The sequence below is a fragment of the Sebastes fasciatus genome, chromosome 14 (genome assembly GCF_043250625.1).
Source record: "Sebastes fasciatus isolate fSebFas1 chromosome 14, fSebFas1.pri, whole genome shotgun sequence".
NCBI lineage: Eukaryota > Metazoa > Chordata > Actinopteri > Perciformes > Sebastidae > Sebastes > Sebastes fasciatus.
The window spans coordinates 4019425-4037500 of record NC_133808.1 but is presented as its reverse complement, the minus strand read 5'-3'; the positions used below and the strand labels follow the sequence as shown (position 1 = coordinate 4037500).

The 18076-nt window shown below is 41.4% G+C and overlaps 1 protein-coding gene across 1 annotated transcript; it reads left to right on the top strand.

Moving 5' to 3' along the window:
* Nucleotides 1-2899: 2899 nt before the first annotated feature.
* Nucleotides 2900-13780, top strand: LOC141782291 (uncharacterized). The gene is made up of 3 exons (XM_074658440.1): nucleotides 2900-3066; nucleotides 8772-10738; nucleotides 10839-13780. The coding sequence occupies exons 2-3, from the start codon at nucleotides 8813-8815 to the stop codon at nucleotides 11580-11582; spliced, it is 2670 nt and encodes an 889-aa protein (XP_074514541.1). The 5' UTR covers nucleotides 2900-3066; nucleotides 8772-8812; the 3' UTR covers nucleotides 11583-13780.
* The last annotated feature ends 4296 nt before the right edge of the window (nucleotides 13781-18076 follow it).

Below are 18076 nucleotides of genomic sequence, written 5' to 3'. Positions count from 1 at the left end.
TTCACAGTTTGTGGGTTGGTATGCACTCATGATACCCAAATGTATGTATGTGCACAAGCACTGAAAAAGTGAGTTTTTCATGATATGTCCCCTTTAAGTTTAAATATATATTATTGTGTGTAATAGACCTCATCTGATGATGTCAGGAACCGCTGTGGTAAAAGACTTGAAAACACTAACTAGTAAGCATGTTAACATGGTCGCTGCACAAACACTAAGCGGTGTTCATTTATTATTTATCAATTTGGGGTGCTGGAGCCCATCCCAGCATGTATTAAGCATTTTTACCTGCACACTAGTATCTCATTTTAAGGGTTTTGTAGTATCATGTTTATACATTAACACATCCTGGATTCAGAAACCCAAAGAAGTCCATAGTTTGAGAAAGAGGTTTATTGTAATAGAAACAAAGATACTGTGTCGTATAACACCTTATCAGGTTTCTGATCTTTGCCATGTGTGTGCAGGCGAATCTTTGACTCCAGCTATGCAGTAGTTAAATAAAGCTAAATATATAGGAATTACACAATGTAATGATGTCTTGACACCGGTAATGTGGTGATAAATTAAGAATTCTTGTCACTCTTGTTCTCATATTCCATTACTGATGAAGAAGAAAAACAGCAGAGTGATAAATGCAGCAGTGTCCAGGCAACCGTAAACCATAGACTAAAAAATGACTGAGAGCTGATGGATGTCGAGGAGCCAGAGACACACCTGCACTGATGCACCCACCATCAGAAACCAGGATCATATTTAGAGCTAAAACTATAAGTCGAGTAATCCGTTACAAATATTCTGCAACTATTTTCATACTCCTTTCAAGGCATTTTTTTAAGAAGAATTGCCGTATATGTATATTCCATATTCCGGCTTCTCCAATGAGAGTATTTGCTGCTTTTCTGTTTTATGTAACTGTAAACTTAATATTATTTGGTTTGACAAAACAAGACATGCAAAATTGTGATGGTCATTTTTCACAATTTTTGGACATTTTACAGACCAAACAATTAATGGAGAAAATAATTAGGAGATTAATTGATAATAAATATATATATAGCAAAATTAAATCAACCTGCAACAATTCAGATTTAAATGTTCTCAATATATCTAGAGCATTAATATAGCAGCAAACAACTATTGTCTGTAAAGATATAGCGGAGTAATGTCTACCTGAGCAGAGAATGAAGTCGCTCTCCCTCTGTGCGTGGTGTAATCAGAGCTTCTCTGTGCTTTGTTGACATAGCCGGGCCGGCCGTGCATGCCTTTTTAGTGCATGTGAGCATGGCACGATGGGTGGCTCACAGCCAACGCTCTGCACTGCTCTCATAAGGTGGTTACAGACGGCGTCATTGCAGAAGCGTGGAACAAACCCACCTCAGGTAAACACTGTTATCTCTGTCAGCGCTGTTGCCGTTGTTTTCACTGTTAGTGTCGTAAGCTGCGAGCTGGCTCAGCTGCCGCCATGTTGAGAACCGTGTGGAGTCAATTGAAATACTCTTAATCTCGCATTTAGCACCTTTAAAGCTGCAGTGGGTAGAAATGGAGCAAATATGATTTAAAAAAAGTTATTTTTATAAAACGGTCACTATATCCTAACAGTAGTACATGAGACAGGTAATCTGAAAAAAAAAATCATGTTCCTCTGGTGTCCTCCGGTGCTCCTAATGGCATCTGCAAGATTTCACAGACCGGAGGAAAACAACCAATCAGAGCCGAGCTGGAGCCTTGCCATCTCTGAGCAGCTGTCAATCACTGGTGAACTCCGATCAAATGGTCAAACTAGGCAGCGCTGATCAAATATGAATCAATATTCTGTTACTGTAATGCCTATTTCTCTCCTCAAATATTGTCAGAAACATCTTGTAGTGTACTGTTTAGCTGTAAAATGAGAAAGTTTGTGACCCGGCAGCCATGTTGAGATCAGTTGAGAAAATACCAAGCACCGCCCACCAGCCGGAGCAAACGTTCTCATTCTACAGCTAAACAGTACACTACAAGATGATTCTGGAAACATTTGAGGAGAGAAATAGGCATTACAGTAACAGAATATTGATTCATATTTGATCAGCGCTGCCTAGTTTGACCATTTGATCGGAGTTCGCGAGTGATTGACAGCTGCCTCCTTTGAATGAACAGCCAATAGGAACGCTCTCTCTCTCTCTCTGAAATGACCTGCAAAGTCTCCCGTCATGGGCCTGAAAACAGAGCCATGAGGATGTGCGGAAGTCTCTCAGAACACTTGAATTACAATATGCTGAAAGGTTATTATGGAATTTCTGCCCAATGATGCCAAAAATATACTGCCTACTGCCGCTTTAAGTACTTTTTTAATGCATAAATGAATTTATTACCGCCTCCCAAATATGAATATTTGCTGGTTTCCTGTAACAGTAAACGAAACCTTTGGGTTTGGGAGATATTAGGAGACGTCACCGTAGAGTCTGGGAACTTATGACGGGCATTTTTCACTATTTGCTGACATGTAAAGTAAATAACTGTTAGTTTCAGCACCAGTACATCACTGAGATATGCATATAAAGTCCACGCAGAAGGAACTGAATATGTGCCAAACACTAAGACCGCCTGCTAACCGACCCTAGAAATCAATGCTCAATGCAGATGGCCAAGTAAACACCTACAATAAAACCATAACGGGAACACTTCTTCCATGCAATTTCTGCACAAAAGCTCATAGGTGTATTTCACAACATAAAGGATTGTTGGTTCCTCTCAAGTGGTTTGTGCTATCAATACATTTGCTCCCTGCTCTAACTGTTTATTCTTTCAAGTGGTATTCTCTAAAACACAGCAGGCGGATTCCAAGTAAGCCATGAAGTACACAGCTTGAAGACCAAGAATAAAATATCAACTGTGGATGCACATTCTGAGTTTGCATACAGAGGAAACTGGAGTCGGCTTGGCGGTCTCCTAGCAACAGCCAACAAGAGGGGAAACGGCACAGAGGGAGGGCCAGAGGCTGATGGGTAAAAACTGAGGGAGTAGGGAGATGTGGTGAAGACGAGCAGAGCATGGGGTCATAACAGCGCTGGTACCTGACTGCAGGTAAGACACGTGTTGTTTTTTTATCACTCAGAATTCAATGGTTTTATTATAACTTGATTGAGCACTCCTTGATTTCATTTTTATTTCGTGTGAAAAACATGAAAAGGGGCTTTTTTTTTTTTTAAACAAATATTACAATTTTACAATATCGTTTGAGTACTTCCAAAGATTAGTCTTATTTTTTTTGAGACACACATGCAGTAACTCTAGTTTGCTCATTGACTGTTTTCCTAACATGACCCAGTTATCCCACAGCACTCACATAATGAGCAACTGGACCCTCCTCATCTATAATGTAGTTTGGTAATGTGAGTGGAAACTTGGTCTGTGGACACAAAGAGATGGGACTGGCACCGGTTCCTCAGATACACCGGTCGCTTATCTGTCCTACATAAATATAACTTCACTACACCAAAATCCATCCCATAAATACAAGCAGCTACACCACAATGAAAATAAACCAAGTAAAAGTCAACAAAAATGTTCTCAAGTAACTCATATGAAGAATAGAAAATTGTAATGTGTTCAGTAACTTATACTGCAGCAGACTTACAGTAGGCTACTTAAAGGGGACTCACTCTTTCGGTGCTTGTGCACATACATACATACATACATTTGGGTATCTGGAGTACCTACCAACCCACAAACTGAAATAAGTTAAGGTTTTTGTGGGCTGTCTACATCAGAAAACATGTGATTCAACAAGCCAATCAGATGTGGCTCCCCTTCCTTTGTCACATGAAGGCTCATTAGAATATACATATATATATATATATATATATATATAAACAAATAAAGAAAGAAAGAATTACAGAAGTAGTAGTCATACAAGAGATAGACAAGCTATATGCATGCAGTATATTCTCTTAAACGGTCTGACCATGGACAACACCATTAAGAGAAGTACCAGTATGTTAAAAGGTTACAAAGTCACCCCAGCATTTATACAAATGCCACACTAATTCAAATATATTAAATACACTCCCTCAACTACCACATCAACTGCTCCTCTAGTTGTTGGCTCATCCCTGCTCAACCCAGAGCCGGGTACCCATGCTAACACCCAAACCAGAAGGCCCCTACCAGGCGCTACCCCTTTGTTAGATGTCTTTCTGCCTACTCAACACTGAACTAAAATCAACAGAAAAGAGGGTTAAACATCAAGCTAAACAGGACATAAACACCAAAAGGATACACAATCCAAACTCACCCACAAGGAGACTTTTATGGAGTTGACAGCAGCTCAGTCAAACCATCATGGTGTCCAACATCAGCAATGGCACTTTCTGTGATGGTGCAGTCAGTTAACTCCAGTGATCAGGGTAAAGATGTATATCGCTGAAAAGTGAACATTTAAAGGGACTGTTTGTAACTTTTTAAGCGTATAAATGTAGCGGGTCGCCACACATGCGCGCTCGCATATGCGCATTTGCGTGTGGCCGCTGCCTCTCCTCCTCTGCCTGCCTGCCTTCACTCAGACAGCGCTCGCGTTCTCAGCTCGCTCCACCTCTAGACGTGAACGCGCGCTCACTCCACACTGCAGAAGAGTTAGTTTAGCTCTGAGAATATCTAGTGAATGTACAGGGGACGTTTGTGCAGAAATAACTGCTGCAGCTCCTCCAGACCAACAGAGGTTTCCCGTGTCTTGTGAAGTTACAGAGCTCCTCAGCTAGTAACGCTATCTTCTTGTTACCGACCGGGAGACACGCTGCAGAGCCCCGCTGCATCAGCCTGCGCTGAGGCAGGAAAAGCCAACACTAAGATCAGATCTAAATCATGTTCATGGAGAGACCTTCGTCTGGTCAGCTAACATTACTGCCAAGCAGCTGAAATATAGAGTGATATTGTGGTTTTAGCTGACGTGTGTTGCCTCACTGTTTTGAGTGATGCTCGTTCAGGTATATTGAGAGCGAGCAAGCGCGAGCCCGATGCTGACTTTCGTTGATTTCACGGCCACAGGTGTCGCTGTTAAGAAGCATTTCTGAAAGTTACAAATAGTCCCTTTAAAACATTAATTAGATGTACAGCATTCGGGGTTATGACAATCAAAGTGCAAAGCCAAGAAAAATCACTACCCATAGTGCCATGCACAATTTGATTGGGGTTAGGGTTCCAGTTATGGAGGACCACAAGAGTCACAGAAATAGTAATAAAGCATTTACTTGATTAATAAATAATTTTACTATACAAATATGCATTAAAACATTTGTTTACAAATAAATCCATTAATCTATGAATAAATTGACTAAATTAATAATTAAGTAATATTATTATTATTATAAATAATTAAGGCAACAAAAAGAAGAATGATAAAAAGAGTTTACAAATAAAATATGAATCCATCAATAAATAGTTCAAATTAAAACAGTCAATAAGTACATCATTTAAAAAATACAATAACAAATTAATTATTAATTTTGCTGAGTCATTTAGCTACTCTAAGCTAAATGACTCAGCAAACCCAATAGGTTATGGATTTAGCAATAGCAGCAGGGAAATGCTAATGCCAATGCAAAATGAAGTTGCCCTTTTAAATGCCTGATTAAAATCTGTATTCTTAGTTCAATTTGTGAATCCAGTTACTTATTTCTCTTTTTAAACTGCATTTTCAAATAGATTTTAAATTCCATTATTTATTTATGAATTCATTAATGTATTTTTGAATGATGTACTTAATGAGTGTTTTATGGTGTTTTTGTAAATCCTTTCTTAATTTGAACTATTTATTGAAAGATTCATATTTTATTTGTAAACTCTTTTTATAATTGTTATTATTATTGCCCATTAAAATGTCAAATAATTAATCACTTTGTAATTTAGTCTGTTTATTCATAGATTAACAACTAATTTGTAAACAAATGTATTAATGCCTATTTTTATTGTACAATTAGTTATTAATCAATCAAATGCTTTATTACTATTTCCGTGACTCTTGTGGTCCTCCATACATGGTCGGGTATAGAGGGGAAATAAGGCCAGGATCAAGATGCCAAATAAGAGTACCTACCATTTAGGTTTATGGTTTAAAAATAGGGTCAGTTTAGGATTAATAACTTAGACAAGAGACAAGAAGGTTTGCTTCAGTTTAATATTTTGCGTCTCTACCGGTGTGTAAGATTTATGGCATTTTTAAATACAGAGAAAGTAATAGCTTCTTCCTCTCTTTCTTTTTCTTCTCCAACATCTACTCCCCTTTGACAAAACTATTGAATGTCAACAGTAGTAGTACAGTATTTTTAACTATTTGGTTGAAAAAGGCTTTATGTGTGGGAAAACACTTTCTTGTCAGCCAAAAGGGTGCACCATAACACAAAGAAACACTCAACCAAATGTACCAAAGCTCACTGATACACTCGTCGACCTGCAGAGCTCCAACATTTCTAAAGAGTTTCACATTCAGTCAGTGAAAGGGAGGTAGCCTGTATTTATAGCCAGGCACTGAAAACTCTAGTGCCACTGAATTTTATAGATCAACTACACAGTGTACTTCTATATACACATACTGTACAGCTGCACAGTGTTTTGTATGGTACACCAATTACTTTCCACCGATTGTTCTCCTTTCTTTATTATAACCATAGGTGTTGGTTCAGGGGGTCACTGAATCCCCTAGAAATGCATCTCATATTTTTTTTCCATGAATATGCAGAACTAATAATTTATTATAATAGTGAATAATATCGACCTTGATGTGTCTTCTTGACAGAATAAGAAACCAACAAGATAAGAAGATTGACATTTATAATGCATGCAAAAACTGCATGGTTTTTGCCCCAAACTGCATGTGATTATCATAAAGTGGGCATGTCTGTAAAGGGGAGACTCGTGGGTACTCATAGAACCCATTTTCATTCACATATCTTGAGGTCAGAGGTCACAGGACCCCTTTTGAAAATTGACATGACCGTTTTTCCTCGCCAAAATTTAGCCCAACTTTGGAGCGTTACTTAGCCTCCTTCCCGACGGGCTAGCATAACATGCTTGGAACATTCCTTTGGCCTCTTAGTTTCATATGATATCTGTACCTTCAATCTAGCTCTAAAACTGAACCTGCTACAGCCCCCTCAAAGACAGTAAAGTCGGTCGGGATTGCCCGCGATCCCACGGCTCTCAGAGGGTTTTAAAGTAGCTCCTTTCTTCCATTTTTAGAAATACTTGTCAAACTATAAAGTAGCAAATAAAAGCAGTGTTTAGTATTCATGCACAGGACTGGCAAAAGTACCCGTTCCTATACATGAAAAAATGTTTGGGGCCATAAACTTCCTCACGTATTCCCGGTAAGAATGCTACTTTGTGTTTATTATATGATGGCTCCCTGGGGTTCCAGTATAATCACAATACATCACACAGAGGACAGACGTCTTTCACTGCCGTTTCTCCACATCACTTTGTTCTTCTCATGAATAAAATATCAAAGCGGGGTCTGTTTGCAGAACTGGGGAGTTGAGAAGTATTGTTGTGTTGACACTTGGGCTGTCTCTTTACCTCCCACTCTCGCCCTCACTCTGGATGCTTCTGGCTGTCTGCCTCCATTTGAAATGCTAATAGAGTTCTCTGTGTAAAACTTTTCTTCTTCCTCTACGCTACCTCTCTCTGCCTACAGACTCATCTCTCTTATGGCCTTCCTTCATAGCTGTTATCACCTTTTCATAAGCATCTGTTCTCTTGGCAGCATAAAAATGGCTCTATAATAAAAGGATCTATCTGGTGCACACAGTCAAGAAAAGTGGTTGTTCAATCACCTTTGTCAGGCTGAATTAGAGTGTGTCAGATTTGGTAAACTGCATTCTTTGATTAAGTGTATCACGAATCACGTCCCATGATAGTCATTTTCATTGTAGTGAAATGTTTCCAATCAGGATGTCACTATACCACAATGGTTAGCACAGGAACACCACTCAATATACTGCATACTACTGTATGATACTACAACACCACAACTTACAGCCTCAAAACGTACCTCATAAAGAGTTTTCAGATCCCATTTTGAACTAAACAATATTTAATGGGGCTATATGAGTGGGCCACACCTGATAACCATACCTTATACATTTGTGGACCACACAGTTTTACATGGTAAGCTATCTGAAAGGTACAGTGTGTAGGATTTGGCGGCATCTAGTGGTGTGGTTGCAGATTGCAACCAAATGAGTACCAGTCCGCTCACTCCTCCTTTTCCAAGACTGATGTAACATGAGCCGCCGAGTGCAAAGCAGCGGAAGTCAGACGGCGGCTGGCGTTACCGCGGTTCTGCACTCTGGGGCTCACGTTACCGCAGTTTCACGAGGGTTTCGGAGAACTACGGTGCCCTTCAGGTAACATAAATTCAAAAAAAGCTCTCACTAGAGCCAGTGTTTGGTTTGTCCGTTCTGGGCTACTGCAGAAACATGGCGGACTCTGTGAAGAGGACCCACTCCCTATGTAGATATGAAGGGCTCATTCTAGTTTAGCTCATTTGAGTATTTGTTGGGCATGTGTCACGTTGAGGTAATGCTGTTAAAAAAATATGTTGGGGGCTCTGCACAAAAACAATAGGTGTTGTACCAGCATAATATCACAATCATTTTGTATTCATTATAATATTACTCTTCATGTTAAAGTTTGAATTACCTGATATACTGTGGTTCAGGCATTTATTATGTCCAAGATATTGTTGTTTATGTGTGCATTTATCTTCTCTTTCCCTTTATTATGTCTCTCTGTAGGAACTCAAATTGAATGCTAGAAAATAATCCATCGATCCATCATGATGTTTGTGGGAACTCCTTTGGGTAGCAATTCCTCCTCCCCTATCCCAGTCCACAGCCCCAGTCCTGATCGTCAGTCAGACGGTCTTTCCCCTGCTCTCCTGCCTCAGTCCCCTCCATGCTGGGCAGCACAGGCACGGGGCGACCTTGCACAGGCAGAGGCAGAGCTGCGTCGCATACTAGTGCGTCATGTGACGGAGACAGAATCGGTGAAGCGGGGTCTAGAGCGGGCCATCCTAGGAGCGCGCAGAGAAGAGCGGCGTCTGCTGGAGAGGGTGGAGCAGGACCATCGGGACACTCAGCAGCATCTGGAGCAGGTCCAGAGGGAGAACATGGCGGCAGCCCGGGTCAGCCAGTCCCTGTTGGACCAAAGGCTCCGTAAACTGGCTCAACTTCAGCAACAGATTCAGGACGTTGGTCAACAGTCATTTCTGGATGATGGTGGGCCAAACCAGCTGCTGAAGGACGTTACAGAGTTCCTGCAACCGTGGGAAGTCTCAGTTGCCCTAAAGAAAGTGAACTTCAAACCCAGCTCCCAACCTAATGCTGTCAACTTCGGAGATATTCGTGTGCAAGAACAAAGCCTGTGCCTGCATGTCGGAGGTTGTGGGCCACAGGGGCAGCGGTGTGCTCTCCATTCCCAGGAGATGCAGTGTGAAGACACAAACCATCAAGCTGCTGGAGGAGAGAAAAGCACCCTCGGACATGGGTGGACCTCACCGACAGGCAGGGTTGTCAGAAAAATCAGTCTTTCTACCCGAAGTGATCTGGAATCAGAGGAGGAACAAAACCTCTCTTCGACAAAGATATGCCGCTGGCTTCCGAAGTGTGAGCAGTCTGACTGGGAGTCATCCCAGGATGACGAGATGGAGTCAGCCTCCTTTCAGCCGGAAGCGGAGGACATATTTCTGGCTGTCCCTACGGTACTTAAAAACATGGATACCGAAGGCAAGGAGCAGGTGTACAAGATGAATAGTAATGGAAAGCACTACTCTCCCAGGAGTCCAAGGAAATCGATTACTGCGGTCTCTGGTAGGAAGCTGTCCCCCTCACCTGAACGAAGACGGGAGCATGCTAAGCTGAGTCACTGCTCGAGTTTAGACAGCCAGGGTGGAGATAGAGGAAAAGTGGGACAAGATTCCAATAGTAGACTTTTGAGGTACGGCAACAGTGCCCTCACATCTCCCAGGATGACTCCAAGAGAGCCTCTGACCAGCCAAAGCTGCCAAGACCTCACCTCCAGGGGACGACCTCACTCTCGACTAAGCCAGTCCTCCGACGAACACTCTTTAGGGACACATGGTGACAGTGGCCGAGCACCATCCCCAACAGACAGCCTTGACTCCAGCTATACTTTCATCGTTAGCCCACCTCATGACTACAGCATGAACAGAGGCTCTTTGAACCACAATTGCCGTCTATCAAAGTCTGCAGTGGATTTGACACACAAGACTCGCCCGATGATCAGCGGTGGGACGAATGAGCACGTAGGACTGTGGAGCGTCAAGTGTAGCAACTTCAACTCCACGTCGAGCTCAACCTCCCCAACTCACAGTAGGGGGGCTAGGGTGTCTGACATGGGGCAGACTCTCTCGTACCCTACATATAGAAGTCTGCACCAGCCACAGAAGAAAATGGCTAGCTCTAAACAACCCCTGGTGGCTAGGTCTTTATCCATGTCTGTCATAGATGGTTCCTCTCAAGAGCCAAAGAGAGGCAGAGGAGAGAGAGGAGAGCCAGCCCTGGTGGAGTTGGAGGAGGAGGGAGACTTGTCTTTGACAGCATTCAACCCCAGAGGAGTCCATCTGATCAGGCAGTTTGGGAAGCAGGGTTCGGGTCGAGCTGACCTTACGCTGCCAAGTGGTATCCATGCCACGCCACAGGGCCTGCTCTATACAGTGGACTGCGGAAATGCACGTGTTCAGGTATGTGTTGTGTTAAACGTCTTTCATACAACATACAGTACGTGTACTATAGCAAATTAAATTGCCACCAATGATACAACTGAATCTAATTTTGAAACAGGTGACTGACCTCCGGGGTAATGTCCTCCAGCAAGTGACCTCCCCAACTTCTGACGGCTCTGCCAGACGATGTCGAAACTACTTTGACATTGCCGTCAATGCTAAGGGTTTGATTGCACTAAGCTGTGCAGCAGAGCGGGCCCTGCTCGTCTTCAGCCGCCATGGTCGCCTGCTCCAGACCTTTGGAGGGTCGGGGTTGGGATCTGCAAAAGATGAGCTTGAGGCTCCCAGGGGCGTGACCGTAACCAGGCTGGATGAGTTCTTGGTAGCCGACATCCGGAAAGGTACACTTGTCGCCCTAAAGCTCGACCTGAAGACCGGCTCCCGTCTTGAGCGCACAGTGGTGACTGGATTCCACCGGCCTTATTTAGTGGCAGCTTGCTTGAGCTCGGGCATGGTAGCTGTGTCTGAAAGGGGCAATGAAACGGGCGGCGTCCCTTGCATCAAAGTGCTGGAACCAGGCTGGAACACGGTGAGAGTTTTGGGTGTATGTTCTGGTATGGGACCAGTCCTCGCCTGCCCGTGGGGCATCTCTATAGATGCAGATGGTAATGTGCTGGTAGCGGACTGGGGGGAGCAGCACAGAGTCCTGTTATACCCAGCACAGGGAGTGGGGTGGCCGATAGTGACCCAGGGCTTGAGTAGTCCACGTGGACTGACCCTGCTACCTGAGGGCCAACTAGCTGTGTCTGACAGCATGCACCACTGCATTAAGATATACCAGTACAAAGCCACCCTGCACTAAAGGGAGTAAGTTGATGTTTAAAGATACACAAATCTGTGGTGAGGTAACCATTCACGCTTTATTCTTAATAGGGATGCACCGATACCGATACCAGTATCGGGTATCGGGTCCGATACTGTGCTCATGTACTCGTACTCATACTCGTACTCGCAAAACAGCTTGAATACAACGGCACCGATACCACTTTACAGCAGCGCAACGTTAACCTCTCGTCACCATCTTTTGGGTCCTCACGCTCCACCTCCCCGATGTTGCAGGCCAGACGGGCTGGTGGTGCTCCCGGCTCCGCTGGGCCGGGATCCCACCTCAGCCAGCGCGCTGGCCCTCACTTTCATTGTGCCACAGGGTTTTGCTTGCATCCTCTGACTCGTGCGTGCATTAGACTCCTTGGTCCGTGTTTCAAGACGGGTCGGGTGGGTTGCAGACAACGCCACAGACTCCTGGCGTCTTTTACGCGGACCACTGCACAACGCGGTTGGGGCCCCGGTCGACAGTCGCATCGGGAGTAGGGAGCCCGTCACGGTGCGGTGATGTCCGGGCGGGCAGCGCTGTAAAGCTGCGGCCGCGAGCCACCTTTGCCCCGAGCCTTTCCAAGTCGACCTACAGCCGGTCGCGGCGCACCGCCTCGTATGCGGGACTTCTCAGCCTGTCGTGTGTCGCTCACACCCTCCAGCTGGCTGTTAACGAGGGTATTTTGGCACAGAGAAGTACTCGTATCGGTACTCGGTATCGGCGAGTACCAAAATGTAAGTACTTGTACTTGTACTCGGTCTGAAAAAAAGTGCTATCGGTGCATCCCTAGTTCTTAATAAAACTAATTTGGGTAATTTTACTGCTGAACTGCAAGTAAAATCAGATGCAGCTCCTGTGCCGATTCTGTAAACGTCACTAGTGAAACTCAACTGCATTTAGACTGACAAAGGATGTATTGGTGTTTGGTCCAGATGTACCGTAATAAGAGTCAGTTGTCCACCTGGATTTGTAAGCCAAAGGCCATCCATTCATCACAAAGTTTAAAGCTATGAAGCTAAGCTACAGAGATAAAATTAGCTGGATAAGTTTAGTTTGGTTTAGTTTTGCTGCTCTCAACTGATAGAATTGCTGATTGCTTTCCGAATATAGTTTATAGATTAGAATTAAATTACAGTCTGTGTAATGTCTGTGTGTGCTTCCTTTCATATTCTGTCAGAGTTTTCACCCACAGCTGCTAACCTGCAGAGATTAGGCCCAGTACTGACGAAATACACTCTGAAAAGTATTCACTGTGTATGGATTTAATAAATTCAACAAGATCCGAGACTAATACAAATGCAGTGTTTTCTTTTCCAGCGTTCATACCATAGTGGTTTCAATGTTTCAATGGAATCTTGTCACGATTCGCTTCGGTAATTCCTGCAAATTCTACAATTTTTCACGCCGTCACTGATCTTTACTGCCAACCAGTCGAGCTCGATGGCTTTTTTTTTTTAGTCCTCCCACTCCCTTCCTTCCTTCACCAGCAGTGTCTGTCATGTATATCCACCACTCTTTGAAGGATTCTGTATTTAACACGCCGATGCCAGAAAGTGCAGAGTGGGTGAATCATCAACAGTGGAAACCAGACTGTCATCCAAAAAAATGTTTTTTTGTGAAATGTGTCTGTTTATAGCAAATCAGGGGACCATTTGGATCAGGCGGATTTGTGAAGTTATAAAGTCGGGTATATTTGCAGTAATTGTACTAAATACTAGAGTATTTTATTTTTGGGATTACTCCACTACCGCTCAGAGGAAATTTTGAAACCTGAGATAAACTTTTTCGTGTAGCGTAAACCCCCCCCCCCAAGTTATTATGAAAAAGCTAGATGTAGCTCAACTACAGTATTGCTTAAATGCTGAGACACTGTGACAGACACCATATTTTTTATACTGCAGTACATTTTACTGCTAAAACCTTTAGTTTTGTGTTTTTCCATTAAGATTGGAGTGCTTTTCTACCAATTGGGTTACATCCAAAATGCGCCCATGCTCTCTTAGATTAAGCCGTGACATATCGAGACGGAGACAGACGTGATATCTTAACAGGGTGTACAGTTGTGGATGTGAGCCATTACTCGCAAAGACAAGCTGGTTTCATCCGTTATCATTGTTGTTTTTATGACTATATAATGAAGAGAGATTATGATGTTATATATATATATAGCCCCTGGAAAGTCTACTGTGGTGATGACTTCTATGTTAACAGTAATTAAAAAATGTTTTGAAATTTGGTCTGTTTATTGTGATCTTTTCCTCCTGCGGGTTAATTATTGTCATCTAATTTGACACAATATGCCAGCCATCTCTTGCAGTAGTAGTGGGAAATCACAAGTTAAATCCTGCAGCACACCAACCACAATTAGAATTTGGATGGCGATGAAAAATTAATATCCACAAAATGAACTTGCACAGAGAGAGAGAGAAGTGAAGGAGGAATCTCTTGGGTCTAACACCCACTTACGCACATCTGTTGCCAGGAGTAACGTAAGGGCTTTGTTTGCATTTATGAGACAATTTTCTGCATATCTGAGAGATTCATAGCAATCGCTCCACAGATCATCCGCCACCACCACCATCATCCAAACTGGTGCCTTCAGGAAATTCTATGGTAACAAGTTTTATCCTCTTTTTGAAATAAAACAGCTAAGCTAGACCTAGAAGGGATTTTTTAACAAGCCATGTTATGTGGCCAAATAAGAGCAGTGTGTTCGAGGGCTTGAGCCCAAAAAAAAACCCCATCATATACTGGTAATCAAGTACAAACCACACACACACACACACACACACACACACACACACAACAATCCAACCGCTGTGCAATGTGTCCAATTGCCTTGTATGCAATCTCTTTTATTGTTTCTCTTTAATGAATATTTGTATTGCTTCTTATATTTTGTTATTATATTTCATTTTATGTCTTTTTACATTTACTTTTTTTCCTTTAATGAAGCCTCCCAGCATTTCATATGATTGTACTTGTATAACCGGAATGACAATAAACATCTTGAATCTACATTACCTTTGTGACAACACCTCTTCCTCCCATGCACCAGGTGTCCCTGTCGCTGTGTTGTTCCTGGTTGTCTGTTGCAGGTGCTGATTGGAGGGTCATCAACTTGTCCGAAAAGAGTCATACCACAGTATGTGGAAAAAGAGTCATAGTATAGTATGCCGTAAAATAAAAAAGTCATAGTATAGTATGTCGAAAAAACTAAAAAAAGTCATAGTATATTATGTCGGAAAAAAGGCATGGTATAGTATGTCAAAAAATAAAAAGTCGTATTATAGTGTGTCGAAAAAGAGTTATAGTATAGTATGTCGGAAAAAAAAATATAGTTGTAGTATAGTATGTTGAAAATAGGCCATAGTATAGTACGATAAAAAAATTAAAAAAAGTCATAGTATATTATGTCGGAAAAAAGGCATGGTATAGTATGTCAAAAAAAATAAAAAAGTCATAGTATAGTATGTCGAAAAAATTAAAAAAGGCCATAGCATAGTATGTCGAAAAAATTAAATAGTCGTAGTATAGTATGTTGAAAAAAGGTATGATGACAAAATAAAAGTCATAGTACAGTATGTCGAAAAAAGTCAAAATATAGTATATCGAAAAAATAAAAAGTCATAGTATAGTGTGTCGAAAAATAAAAAGGTCACAGTATAGTATGACGAAAAAAGTCATAGTATAGTATGTCGAAAAAATAAGTCATACTATAGTATGTTGAAAAAGAGTCATAGTATAATATGTCAAAATAATATAAAAAAAGTCATAGTATAGTATGTCGAAAAAATAAAAACATCATAGTATAGTATGACGAAAAGAAGTCATAATATAGTATGTCAAAAAAAAGTCATAGTATAGTATGACGAAAAAGAGTCATAGTATAGTATGTAAAAAAAAAAAAAAGTCATACAATAGTATGTCGAAAAAAAGTCAGCATTGTATCTTGAAAAAATAAAAAAAAGGTCATAGTATAGTATGTTGAAAAAAAGCCATAGTATAATATGTCGAAAAAATAAAAAAAGTTTCCTCCCGGGGTCACACTTCTAACGTTTTTCTCCCGAATTTCGCCTTTTTTTTCCTCTTCGTTATATCAACATCTTTCTGGCACTGTACAGCGTGTATAAGCTGTGCACGTGTAAATGTCGTTTCCAAGCGGAAGAGAGCTGCTTGCAAAAGTTATGGTACGTGTCCGCAGGGAAGTTTTTTTATCGCAAGGGATCGCCTTGCTTCCCAGCATTGGACGCTTGATGGGCTGTCACTAGACATAATGCACTAGGCACCTGATTGGACAAATGCTTTCCCTCCGTAGGCTGCTGCTCCCAGCTTTCAAACAGGAACCAACATGGTAGCTCGTTTGGAAACTTTCTCCTCTTATGTCACGCAAATAGCTCACCGAAATGTGTTTCTGAAAACAAGCCATACAGTTGCTGAATCTGTCTTTATTTTGGATCGACAACGCTTAGTTCAAAATTTTCTCGGGAGTTTCCAGAGGCGGCGAGTCGCGCCTCACAGCCCTGATTTGCATAGAGTAGGCTAGACCTCAACTTTATGCAAATGAGGAGTGGACGACGTGACGCAGCGTCTCTTGAATTGTGCCGCCACGATACCAGAATGCATTGCACGGCTTGCAGTAAAAAGCTGTCGTGGCACAAGCACAGTGGTAATGTTGTCGCGTTGTTTCTGAAAGGGCCTTCAGTGAGTGAGAGGAGCGGGAAATGGAGAGAAAAAAAATACTCAAGCAGGGGCAAAGAATTAATGAACGAATAAAATCTGATGAATATTACTTTATGGCAGAGATTCACACAAGTTCACGCCAGAGGGGCGAATTATTTAATTTTCTTTCTTGAGCATTAAATGTAACAATAACAGTAGGCCTATTTAACATAAAAATGCAGTTGCAGTGTAGTTATTGTTATTTTTTTATTATTTAGTAATATTATGAGAATAAAGTCATAATATTGTAAAGTAGTAATGTTACGTGTTATTTTAGAGTGGAAATAGAGCAGCGTGCCGCCTGTGTGAAAATGAGGAATGTGGAGCATCTTGTGAAGTTATACTTTAGTTTAGGTTTCACAAATAACCAAATACTAGAATATACTACTTCTTCTGGCACATCAGCACCACATTATCATCAGTATCAGGACCTTGAAAAGATTGTGCAAGAAACTGTGTTTATTCCAAATAAAGAACCACACAGCGTCTTTTGTGGAGGAGGAAATTACTTATTTTCTCGTAAAGTTATGACTTTACTCTTGTAATATTACAACTTTGTTTTCTTGAAATATTATGACTTTATTCTCATTAAATTATGACTTTTTTTTCTCGTAATATTATGACTTTATTCTTGAAATCTCAGATTTTTTCCCTTCCCTTTTCCCCTGAACTATCCCCCGACCCTGGGTATTTGCTGGGAATTTTCAGCACTAAAAGGTTGCCTGAACGACCGAGTTGTGGCTCTCTGTATTTGCTGGACTTGTTTTCTATCTTAGGCCCCAACTATACTTCGTTTGTTCTTCACTTGGTAGAATTGATGTTATGTTTGGTGGACAGGCAACTCTTAATGTGAAGTAGCTAATGAGCCACATAAGCTAGCAAACTAATATTTGTTGTTAATGAAACAAAAGCAATGTTCATCTCTACAGCATCTCTCATAAACATTAAACATCCAACACTGTGTCAGCTAATTTATATAACGTTAAAGGTCCCATATCGTGCTCATTTTCAGGTTCATACTTGTATTTTGTGTTTCTACTAGAACATTATTACATGCTGTAATGTTAAAAAAAAACTTTATTGTCCTCATACTGTCTGCCTGAATATACCTGTATTCACCCTGTCTGAAACGCTCCGTTTCAGTGCATTTCAACGGAATTGCGTTGCTAGGCAACAGTTTGGGTCCATGTTTACTTCCTGTCAGCTGATGCTATTTATATACACTGCAACAGGAAATAAACTGGGACACATTTAGAATGTTTACGTTTAAAACTGTGTAATGGTCTAAATATCGTATATTTGTGACATCACAAATCGACAGAAATCCGAACGGCTTGTTTCAAACGCACAATTTCTGAATACGGGCTGTGTATATTTTTCCGTATATTGAGCATTTTGACAGTTTAACAGTATTTATATAGCACTTCAACCTGCGTTATAATATAAAAGACCTGAAAATCTCACTTTTTACAATATGGAACCTTTAAATTAAATACACACAAAACTTTGAATAGGCTATTCAGCATGCTATCTTTATCTTACTTACCTAACCTGAGTCAGGTTGAGCAGGTGGAGACGAGGAAACACATCAGTGCAGGATTTAGGTTGATATGTAAAACCTAATTATGATGCACAGCCTCTGATTTCTCTCTGAGTCAAAATCCAATGAAGAAATAAGTTACATATATTAGGGGGAAACCTGTTGGGTGATGCGCTGAGAGGAGCTGTATTTTCCTGCCACTGCCACTAGCTGTTGCTAA

Bases quoted from the DNA above. Each gene is read 5' to 3' on its own strand.
- LOC141782291 (XM_074658440.1), top strand. From the start codon at position 8,813: ATGATGTTTGTGGGAACTCCTTTGGGTAGCAATTCCTCCTCCCCTATC. The intron at 10,739-10,838 runs GTATGTGTTGTG...ATTTTGAAACAG, and splicing joins GCGGAAATGCACGTGTTCAG to GTGACTGACCTCCGGGGTAA.